Source organism: Fusarium oxysporum, chromosome 11 (genome assembly GCF_000149955.1).
Source record: "Fusarium oxysporum f. sp. lycopersici 4287 chromosome 11, whole genome shotgun sequence".
Taxonomy (NCBI): domain Eukaryota; kingdom Fungi; phylum Ascomycota; class Sordariomycetes; order Hypocreales; family Nectriaceae; genus Fusarium; species Fusarium oxysporum.
In genome coordinates, this window is record NC_030996.1 from 291,768 (window position 1) to 302,654 (window position 10,887).

General features: G+C 48.8%; 4 protein-coding genes across 4 annotated transcripts; 3 read left to right on the plus strand and 1 right to left on the minus strand.

The window, feature by feature from the left end:
* Positions 1–432: 432 nt before the first annotated feature.
* On the plus strand, positions 433–1,092 carry FOXG_16586 (uncharacterized protein; the record flags this gene model as incomplete). The annotated part of the gene is made up of 2 exons (XM_018396614.1): positions 433–736; positions 781–1,092. Exons 1-2 carry the CDS (start codon positions 497–499, stop codon positions 1,090–1,092), a joined length of 552 nt encoding a protein of 183 aa, XP_018257205.1. The 5' UTR covers positions 433–496.
* A 2,496-nt stretch (positions 1,093–3,588) lies between these two features.
* On the plus strand, positions 3,589–4,592 carry FOXG_16587 (uncharacterized protein; the record flags this gene model as incomplete). The annotated part of the gene is made up of 3 exons (XM_018396615.1): positions 3,589–3,951; positions 4,015–4,245; positions 4,302–4,592. 3 exons carry the CDS (start codon positions 3,589–3,591, stop codon positions 4,590–4,592), a joined length of 885 nt encoding a protein of 294 aa, XP_018257206.1.
* A 1,951-nt stretch (positions 4,593–6,543) lies between these two features.
* FOXG_16588 (uncharacterized protein) lies at positions 6,544–9,104 on the plus strand. Its single transcript, XM_018396616.1, has 2 exons — positions 6,544–7,387; positions 7,435–9,104. The coding sequence occupies exons 1-2, from the start codon at positions 6,760–6,762 to the stop codon at positions 7,491–7,493; spliced, it is 687 nt and encodes a 228-aa protein (XP_018257207.1). The 5' UTR covers positions 6,544–6,759; the 3' UTR covers positions 7,494–9,104.
* FOXG_16589 (uncharacterized protein) lies at positions 6,544–10,832 on the minus strand. The gene is made up of 3 exons (XM_018396617.1): positions 10,403–10,832; positions 10,109–10,353; positions 6,544–10,060 (listed from the first exon to the last, which is right to left on the minus strand). Exons 1-3 carry the CDS (start codon positions 10,633–10,635, stop codon positions 7,914–7,916), a joined length of 2,625 nt encoding a protein of 874 aa, XP_018257208.1. The 5' UTR covers positions 10,636–10,832; the 3' UTR covers positions 6,544–7,913.
* Positions 10,833–10,887: the final 55 nt, after the last annotated feature.

Here is a 10,887-nt window from a genome sequence, read left to right on the forward strand (position 1 = left end):
CGAGAGACACCATCAGATGCCATGCAGAGCAGCCACATAGACAAATACACAAAACAACAACGTGCAGTAGTTCCTGAATTGCCTAGACATGGCGAGATTAGTGTCTGGCTGGATGTGCATACATGTTCAAACATCCGAGCGCGAGTTTCGTTAAACAGTTTAGCCAGCCTCCAAACTACCAGATCTAACGCACAGCCGGAAATAAGGCGTATCGTCTGACTGCTCTGGTCTTGAGTCAATGTTGAGTTGTCCTGAGCCGAGCTGCCTCTCTTCTACGGCCATAGCCACAGTCAAGAGCCAATGCGAGTGACGGCTATGCATGCACGAGAGATGTTCGAGGACTCCAAAGTAGCTATGAGGTTCTGGAGTCTATAAAAGCAGGCACTCGCCTCGTTCGAAACCATTAAACGATTATTCTCATAGCATAGCATTCAATTTACAGCCATCACAAGAATTACTAGCGAGTGAGATTTGCGAGACACAGTTTCTACCAGTCATGACATCCGCAGAGGCATTCAAAGAGCTCCCCAGGGACATTGCTGCGGTTGATGTGAAGGGCATGACCTACGTGTTCTTCGTCAACTCGAATCACCAGCTCTGCTACCTCCTTTCTCCTGGGCCGGAAACCGATGACTATGACCCTCGCGTCGTCAAGCTCACAGATGGAGACCTGAAGGTCAAGTGCGGCAGCAGGCAAATCGCCGCAGCGGCTTGGCAGGGAGGAAACGGCCAAGAAGTAAGTTCTGACACCAGCCTTCATGAGGCACTCTGACCTTCTAGATCCGCATCTACTGCATTGCTCCCGAAAAGGGGCAATGTGAGAACAAAGGCTATATCCAAGAGGTCTCCTTCAGCTCTAGCACTGGATGGGAGCATGGCCTTCTTGGCTACAAGGAGGAGGGAAGGCCTTACGTTGACAAGGATGCCTCGCTAACGGCCTGCGTTCATACCTGGCCTGACAAGACCGATATTAAGGTTTTTGCCTCAGGAAAGGGCGAAAATGGACGTCCCAAAATTACTATGCATCAGTACAGCTATGGGCATAAAAAGTGGCTGGGCAAGGTTATCAGTAACAAGGTCTCGGATTGGTAGGGGTTTTGCGAGATACTGGCGTGTGAGGTTAGAGGCAGTGATACGTTGGAGTTGTGGAATGCCATTCTTGTGTATTAGTGTCAATTTGACTTAGAAAGGACTGAAGTCTCCGCAAGTAGTTGTTGACGAAATGAATCTCGGAGGACAAGCTTGGGCGCAAGTCTAGAGCGTTGACCCTGATCCAATCTACCGATAGCTAGAATCAACAAGTTCATATGTTTACACCAAGTTACATAGCCATGGATTTGACTAGACAGCCACGTGTAGGTCATAGCTAGAATCTGAAGAATCAATAATTTCGTTCTAAGGTTCATCAATCCATAACCGTAGCCAGCAGGCCAATCTAGATCGTAGATCATGCGCTCAGTTAACAACCAATGCCTGCAGAACTATCCCCAAAAAGATAAGCTGCGCAGAGATTTGTCTTTTCACTGTTGTCGGATGCTATAGCCCAGTAGTTGAACAATACCAGCTCAGTCTAGTTCGTGTAGGCCGCAATTGCAAACGCCTGTCGCTCTCTTTAGTTTCCGAAAGCTGCAGGGTCTCGACGCTCATCGGTAACTGCTCAGCACGCCACTTTCCGTAGCCAAACTTTGATAAGTATTCTACGAGCTATGCCTTTGAAGGGACTGCCTGAAGTTCTTTTGGAGCTCGTAGCGATATTCTTCGGGATATGCAGCATCTTCATTAGTTCAGCGTCGAGGCGCGCAAAAAGAGTTTAGATGCGCCATCTCAGCCAGCCTCATATTCCCCGACAGGCAGTCCCCCCCAGGTTCCAGCCACAATAAACCTGCATCCTTATCACCCAACTATTTGCCATAATTCGTCAATAGTTTACGACCCGTCACACCCATCATGACCCCGCGAATCCGGCATCGGCGGCAGAGCGGCCGCTAGTATAAACCTTATCATGGGAGAATGAAGCTTTGACATTGGTTCCCCAAGTTTAGATCGTTGGGATCCCTGTACCGCTCGGACCGTTCCTGTCCTGCCACGAACTCGTAATTTGAAACCTTCTAGAGAAGTTTGGGAGCATCAGCCAGCCTTTTTTCACCTTGTTGGAAGCCCGGGACGTGATATCGGTTCACGAAATGCATGCTGTCCAGGCGCTTAGACCTTGGTTCGCAAAGGTCACGCCATGCCATTCATTAGCGTGTCCACCTGACGGGCTGCAGCAGCGCATCTCGCCGAATCTCCGATGCCGTTGTGAAGGGTGGACTTTGAACTTAACTACGCCTCAGTAAGAGATTGACGGACCATCGGTTCAGTGCCGATCGTCATACTCTAATCGTGAAGCCACAACGGTATTAGCAGCCCCAAAGAAACGGCTTTCGTGTACGGGCGTTTGAGGCATCACAATAGGAAATGAAAAGAGAGACACTGCTCAGCGGTAGTTAAGTCATCAGCTCTCAGTATGTGTGAGTCTTTGGCAATATCATTCGCCGAACAAAAGACAGCCAAGACAACTCAACATCACCATCGAACTTTGTACAGTCTGGACTGATTAGAATCGGAACTAAGGCCACTAAACGCGGGTGGTTTCCGCGGGATCAAATAGCCTCCCCTAGTAGCTGTTCCCGAAATGCCCGCTAGGCCCTTTCTCTGCTTGAAGAGAACGAACGAGCGGGGGAGGGGTCATGGCTCGTAGCTTCGGGTCTACACCCACTTCCCGAGCGGGAGGAAGCCGATGTTCCTATGGGACATGTGAAGGTGAAACTCACAGTGCTTTGCCTTTGAGTGGAAGTCTGCAAGTCTCTCCTGCTCGGAAGACAAAATATTGCCCACACAGAACTTCGTTTCTTGTGCTACGGATATTGCTCCGGTAAGTAGCTTGCCCTTTCTCAATCCGCCTTTCCAAGTGATTGGGCTCAACGCTGGTCTCTATTCGGTAACTTGAAGTGAAGTACCGGATTTTAAGATGTTGCAGGGGATTTTCAGGGTCAAAGTTTAACATTTTGTAACGTGTGGTAGTCGTCACCACCATGGAAGCTTCTGTCAATCCAAAATTCGTTGTATAGATAGTTTTTGTCTAGTGACCAGCTGAAACCCAATCCAACTCTCTGGCTTGCCGCTTGATTTGGCAGTTTCGACATGCATACGGGCTGATGAACCAAGTCACTAGCCGCTTGAGGTTCCCTTCTTCTTAATACAGTTAGTTGTTACTTAAGGAGTTTAGTAGAAAGCTTGCGTCGCTAACTAATAGTCCAGCTTGTAGAGAACATTGGACGAACACGCATGCGCCGAGTCTGGATATTATGCCCCTTTTTCACGATCCTATTCGTCATATGTCCACACCAACGTCTACACGAAGCTCTCCACTTACCCATTCAAGAATTCTCATCAGTAAGTCTACCACATGTTATAGCTCAACAAGGTATCCGGAGATGATTTGAGCTGAGGCTAAGAACACACCAAGACCTCGTTCATAGCCAATAGTGCTCATTCCCACAGTAAATGTTACTTTTTCATCAGCTGGATCAACAAACCGAAGCTACAATGCAAGTTCCGAGCCTAGAACCTGACCTCATCCTGCCTCTTCTGTTCATCTGCCTCGTCCTAGTGTGTATACTTTGCACTAGTTGCTTGATCCTAGTCATCGTCGTGATCAGACTCACCATTCACGGCCAGCGAAGTATACCACTCGAGGCTAAGGAGAAAAAGGACGATGCCAAGGGGAAGGTCAAGGAGAAGGTCAAGGAGGAGGTCGAAAAAACTATAAAGAAGCTCACTGACCCCGTCCAAGACCTCTTTCATTCAGCACAAGATCATCTCAAGCATCCAAAGAACCCTTTCACACAACAACCAATCTCTCAATACTTCCATTCGGACCATTCCTCAGCCAATATGTCTCATATTCAGGTAGCCTCTACCACTTCCCTCATGACTTATCTGAGAGCTATATACTGACGACCTGATCATTAGAACATGGTCGCTGTTGCGCAGAATGACGGCAACACCATTCTGTTTCAAGTCAACAAAAACTTCGAGATCATCTTCTATGAGAGTCGCACTCCCAGTGAAAGAATTCCCAGGAAGAAGTATGACATGAACACCCTCAAGATTAAGGGAAAGTCAATCAAGGTCAACCCAAAGCTGCCCATTATCTCGGCTGTCGCGTTTACTCACCCAGAGTCTTGCGGCGGTAGAGCTCAGGTAAAAGCCACGTCGTTACCTATATATACTTCTTTACTGACACTGCAACCAAAAAGGTCCGAGTCTATTATGTCGACAGAGACAGCCTCTTCCTCCGTGAGATCATCCGTGTTGGTGACAAAGACGAAGATTGGAACGATGGAATGGATTTCAATGACAAGGACTACACTATTTGTGAAGTCAGCGGTTTGGCTGCCAACGTTTTCCAGTCGACTGGGGACAAGAAGAGCTTCCAGATCAAGGTTTACTATCAGCGGGACGGCGCGGACGAGTTTGCGGATGTTTCCTACAATGTTGTGGGTGTTACTGATGAGTGGAGCACTCGACCCAACGTCACCGAAGCCTAAGTGACGGTCTCTATGGGGGTCGGGCTGAGGCACGACGCCGATGCTGGATATTGCACTTGTAGTAACCGAGGGAAAGCGCATACTAGATCTGTGACGATGGCATCACACTTATAGCCAGGATAGTCGAATTTAGCCACTCTTTAACTCTACCTGATGACTTTGAGTGTTGCTTTAATGCTTTTGGTGATCATTAAGTCGACGATACTTCAGTTTCAGAAAGGCATTAACTCAGATGCCTAGAGAGGTAAGTTGTTCTGGCTCGATCACAGCGTTTACAGCCTCAGTTATAGACGCTACCACAGTCCTACCGGGGGCTAGGATCGCTGGAGAGGCTCTTCTTACTATCCTATTCGTCTGCAGCAATCTTACTACCAGCCTGCTCCTGTGACACCTGCTCCTTTAGATCGAATACGACCACCACGATCCCCTCTTTTCCAGATTATATGAAGTCTGGATGGGCTCTCCACAAAAGTGACTCTTCAAACATCCTTACCTGCGGAGTTGGTTCATACTCTTTCTTCGATCAGTGGGTTGGCGATCGTAAGTACTCCTCCTCTGGATCCTTTTCACAGCATTCGCATCTTATTAACAATGTTTGTCCTAAGACTGTGTCACTGTCGCTGAGGGTTCTGATTGCCATGCCATGGCTGCCACTAGCGTGACATCTTCAAATATTACGACTTACAACCTCAGCACCAGTGGTACAGCAGAGATGATTACTCAAGATAATCGCTGTCTTCAACATTCTCGGATAACAAAGTTGCTTAGCGTCGACTGTTGCACTCTTCAGGAACTAGATCAGGTCCAGGTCCGCTGGTTATAATTTTTCGTATAGAATCGATCGTGATGTCCTTTCTGGGATATCACGAGTTGGGGGGGGAGAAATGCGCGGGTTGATGCTATGGTGAAGCGCGGGGGGAAATCCGGCTGGAAAGATCATCACAAAACAACATGGATCTTATGAGCACAAATACATCGTGAGTGCTGACTTCGCTTAATACCTTGTGTCTACGCTTCAAAGAGTATCTACGCGGCTTGTCAATGGCAAGAATGATCATTTCGATATGCTATCGCTGCTTACTAAGAGCTCAGAGAAGATGGCGAGTCTGCCCTATAGGGCTGCGGCATAGAATTCTCTGAGGATGCCGCAAACCGTGACGTCAGCATAGAGACCTGCACACATGTACGTCAGTGACATGTGGAATGCGAAATGCCGCAATCTGTCGGCATATCATATCTAAAGAGATCGCTGGGTATGGATCTGAGACGGGTGGCGATGTGTCGGGGCCGCCAATCGGCAGAGAGCCAGAAGCCTCACTTTGATAGGGACATACGGGCCGAGGGTGATATTTCACTGACAGGTCTTACTCGAATGGGTTCAGTTTCCTGCCAAGACCTGTTGTGAGATGAATCGAGCATATAATCGAACTTCACTAGAGACCGGATCTCCCAAATCATTGGCTACAGGGACCTCGTTCCGTCGTTAATGACTGCCGACAACGGGGCTTGAGAAATGTGTCCTCAGCGCGCTAATGCTGTAAAAATAGTTATATAACACCCACGATGGCCCTCAATCCTTCCATACTTCTCAAACTAACCATCCATCTTGACGTTGCTTGTTCCCAGATGGTCGCGATGCTCAGGATGTGAAATCTTATACAGTTCACCTCCCAGAGACATTCATACATCATACCAACGCTATTCCTTGGACATATCATCGGCATCGCCGTTGACCGTCAGCACAGTACCCGATGATCTCGCTCATCACCCAAAAATATGCCCTGACAAAATTCTCGTTCCTCTCTGGAATCAACTGCGGCCATGCGGCGCCGCAAATCATCCACCTGCGGCAGTCGGGCGGAACCGTGAGCGGAAGTTGCGGCGAGTGCGGCATCATGACCAAGGATTTCGCTGCGGCGTAAGCATCCCGACTTTGAATAATCATGCGACAACATGACATGAGGAATCCGTTTCGTAGCGGCTTTGCCCGGTAAAATTTGCAGACTTGATACCTTTATATAAACATGCTTGCCAGGAGTCTGTAGTGGGACATATCATCCATACATCATACACACATTACATTACCACCTACCCATTCAAGCTTATCCTTATCCTTATCTCTTATCACACTACTTATCTCTTATCGTTATCACCACCATCACCAATCATGAAGATTCTCACCAAGGCAGAAGAAGAGGCCCACTACGCCGAAGTCGTCAAGGGCGGCCTCATCGGCGGAACACTCTTCCTGGGTCTCGGTCTTGGAGGCGTGTACTATGCATCAAAACGCTACCCAACCTTCCGAGGCCTCACCCTCCCCTTCAGAGCATTCCTCGTGACATCAACGGGTACATTCGGCGCCATCGTCAATGCCGAGAGATGGAGTATCGCATACCAGATCGCCCAAGATCCTAAGCGCAATTACCAAGATCAAGCAGCGCGCACAGCACAACTCATCCGAGAAAATGAGTCAGCGTATGAGCGTTTCAAGTCATATGCCAAGGAGAACCGATATCCCATTGTCTTCGCGTCGTGGTTGGCGTCAATGGGTATTGCGTTTGCGATTGTTAGTCGACAGCCTATGAACACGGCGAACAAGATTGTGCAAGCTCGTGTTTATGCGCAGGGCTTGACGTTGGCTGTGTTGTTGGTGTCTGCTGTTTTTGAGATGAATGATCTCAAGAACGGTGATAGCAGATGGCAGACCATTCGGGTCGTGGATCCTAATGATCCCACAAAGATCATTGAGAAGAAGATCCACAAGGAGGAGTATGAGGGACAGGACCTCTGGAAGGGTAAGTCACTTTTATCAATTGTTTGGATAATGGCTAACAATATGCAGATATGGTCGCTGCTGAGGAGCGAAGACTTGCTGCGAAGAAGCAAGCTGCTGGGCATTAAATGGAAACCAAGATCATTGAATGATCACTAATTTGTATCAAAATTTGCATTGGGTGGTTTTGGAGTGAGATATCGGGTCAGGTTATAGATCGAACGGCGCATTTTCTTTTGTTGTATAGATGAAGCATTAACATGAACGTGGAATGGAAATACCAGAATGATCAACTTCAAACTCTGATTGCAATTGGATGATGGTGATAACTTCTCGAGCCCGAAGTAAGGCACGTACTTCTTAACTTCAGTTTGAACCATGAAGCAATCGATATCTCGGTCAAACCAGGTCACATATAAGATGGCAAGGTTGAGACTGTCCACCTCATCGTTTCAAAGTCACATCCACATTGCTGGCGCAACAGACATCACAGACACAGACACTTAATTGAAACCATTAAACATTCGCATTACATTTAAATACTATCATCAATCTTCCTTATGCGAAGGATTATATCCCCATAATCTCTTCCTCTCAGGTCCCCACCACTTGGACACAGCGTCCGCCTCAGCAGCCCACTTGGAAGCCTCCTCCCCAAATTTATTCCGAACAGCATACGTCAACTGCTCAAGCGTCCACTTCTCAAGCGGCTTCTTCTCTAACGGATCGTTCTTGAGATCTGTGAATCTATATTGTGTAGAGTCATCGAGCGGGATGACAATGCGCCACGGTGCATCTGCAGATGTCATTGATAACATGCTAGCTCCTCCATTAATGATCCCAAAGTTCCAGGCGCGGCGGCCGTTGTGGGTAGCTTTGTAAGGGCGGATGAGGGACTGGCCCTCGTAATCGTGGATAAGGTCCTCAGCGGCGTTTTGGTCTTTTTCGTTGAGGGAGCCCGTATTGATGAGAAGGTCGAGGATGGTGGGGAGGATGGAGAGGGATGTTGCGTTGGCGTTGTATTGAACGCGGGGGATGTGAGGATGGCGGAATGTGATGGGGACTCGGAAGTTGCTAACGTGGCCGTTCTCGTAGGTTCCAGTCTTGGACTTTTGATCCTCCTTGAAAGCCTGTCCGTGATCGCCAACAAATACAACCAATGTCTCGTTTGTAAGACCGTGGTCATCAAATGTCTGAAGCAACTCGCCTAGCCAGGCGTCGGTGAATCGCATCGCGTTGAGATAGTCGTTGAACTCCGAGTGCCAGCCCATCTTGCCCTCGGTGTTGAGAAAGTCGGTCTTCTCGAATGATTTTGGTACGCCCCAGGGATGATGAGTGGTGCTGGTGAAGTGAGAGAAGAACATGCGCTTGCCCTTCTCCTTGACCTCCTTTAGGTAATCCTCAATGTGCCCCTTAAGCGTCGTCTCAGGGAAACCGAAGTAGTTGATCTCCTCGAGTTCCTCGCCGTTCTTGCGATCATCTTCGAGACGGCCTCGTGTAACGATATGCTCAAAGCCAATTTTGTCGTCGAACTTATCCTGACGATCATAACCATCTGTGATAGACTGGAAGAAAGCAGGATACCACTGCTGCTCCAAGAAATCCTTCGACTTCTTATCATCCTTGAGCTTGTTAAAGAGATTAAAGACCTGAGGAATACAAGCCTGGTACGCATCCGTCTCAGACTCCTCAAAGCCATCGACAGGCATGGACCAAGCGCCACAGTGGATAGCAGCCATGCTCTTGAACGACAACGAAGACGTTGTGAAACCGCCGACAACGTTGATACCTCCGTACCCCTCCTGCGCTGTATCGTTCCACTGCGGGATAGCCACGTGTTCAAAATCCGAGCCATCCTTTCTCTTCCAGTTTCCTGACTTGCCGGTGAGTCTCTCGGCGACGGGGCTCATGCGAGAAAGCTTCTCGTTGATCTCGTCGATGTCTTCGCCCTTGTGCGACTTGACCATGAGCTTGTGATAGTTGGAGCCCTGCTGCAGAGGGAAGAGTTCCTCGCGATAGCTCTCCATCATGATTAGTGCCACGTGTTTGATCTTGACGTCGCCGCCCTTGAGAGTGTCGCGGATAACGTCAATGATGTCGGTGTCGAGGTTGGAGATCTTGAGAGGGTCGAGAACGGGGTTGTAAAAGTTACCGTCGGCTTTGGGGACTTCGCATGCATTGCTAGGGCTTGCTGCAGGCTCCTCATCCGCGGTCTTGTTTGGCTTGGAAAGCCACTTGGAGAAGCCCGCGGGGATGTCGCTGGGTAGCCATTCAGGGACCGTGTCTCGGTACTTTCGCGCAGCATCACCGTCGTTACCGGGTGTCCAACCGGGGAAACGTCCATTGGGCTCCTCCCAATTATCGGGAGTGATGAGATCAGGGAGAGGCCATCCGCCTTCGACATTGTTACACAGCTTGGCCGGAGACTTGAACATTTCCAGCATGGCGGCGGGGAGTGTCATGGACATCATGGTGTATGGAGCGGCAGGTCGGAGAGTCGTCGTGAGGAAGAGGAAGACAGAAATGAGGGCGAGAATAATCCATGTTCGAGGCCTCGTTCGAGATTCTTCGTGAGTATCGGGGATGAGTCGTGCGCCTTCTTTGGCGACCTCGGGGTCTTCGTCGAGTTCGCTGTCGGAGTCATAAGCTAGTGACTGAGGGGATCGACCGTTTCTGTGTCGGAACCACTGCCAGGCTGGAGTAATGTTAGTGTGAATTGACGATCATTGAGAGGGTCATGTACCATGTACAACAGGCATTCCAACCGTTGCAATTAATGAACCGACGGCCCTGTAGAGAAACCACTTCGCAACCCAAGCCACGACGACGATGAGAGCTCCCGCCGCAAGGACAGAGTTAAGCCCACTAAGAAGGATTTTCATCCCATCTTTATCGCCAGCATAGCTCAACGCCTCTGACCATTTAACCTCATTGCCCGTCGAATAAAAGAAGCCCAGTTGTGAAGCCGATGCGCCGAGAAGAATAAATCTGCAATTATTAGCAGCGATCAATTGAGGCTGGCATGACAACAACATACGAGAATATGCACCCCAAAACACAAGCTCCAACAGAGAAAAGGCCCTTCTGCTGCCGCAGCGCCAGGCGCGACAGGATAATGACTAAAACATCAGGAAGTAAAAGCGAGGGCAGAAAAAGGACGAAAGCGCCGGGAGAGATTGTCTTGGCGTGGATAGAAAGGTGGACCAGTTTAGTAAACGTCAATGAAACAAATATCGTCGAAAAACAAAAGGGAACGAGTGTCGCAAACATGATTGCTCTCCAGTGGATGAGAGAAAACAGAATTAAAAAATAGTTGAATATTCCATGGACAGAGGTCGAGAAAGAGGACAAGAGAGGGAAAAAAGGAAGCTTCAAGAGGGAGAGCAGAAAGGATCCAAGGTCGTTAAAAAGGATCACGGTCGTAAAATCTTACATTGGCGTTGGACACCCCCCCCCCCCCCCCCCCCCTTTAACTAAAAGATCACTAAAACATCAAACTAAATGGGGAATTACTGTAAAAGA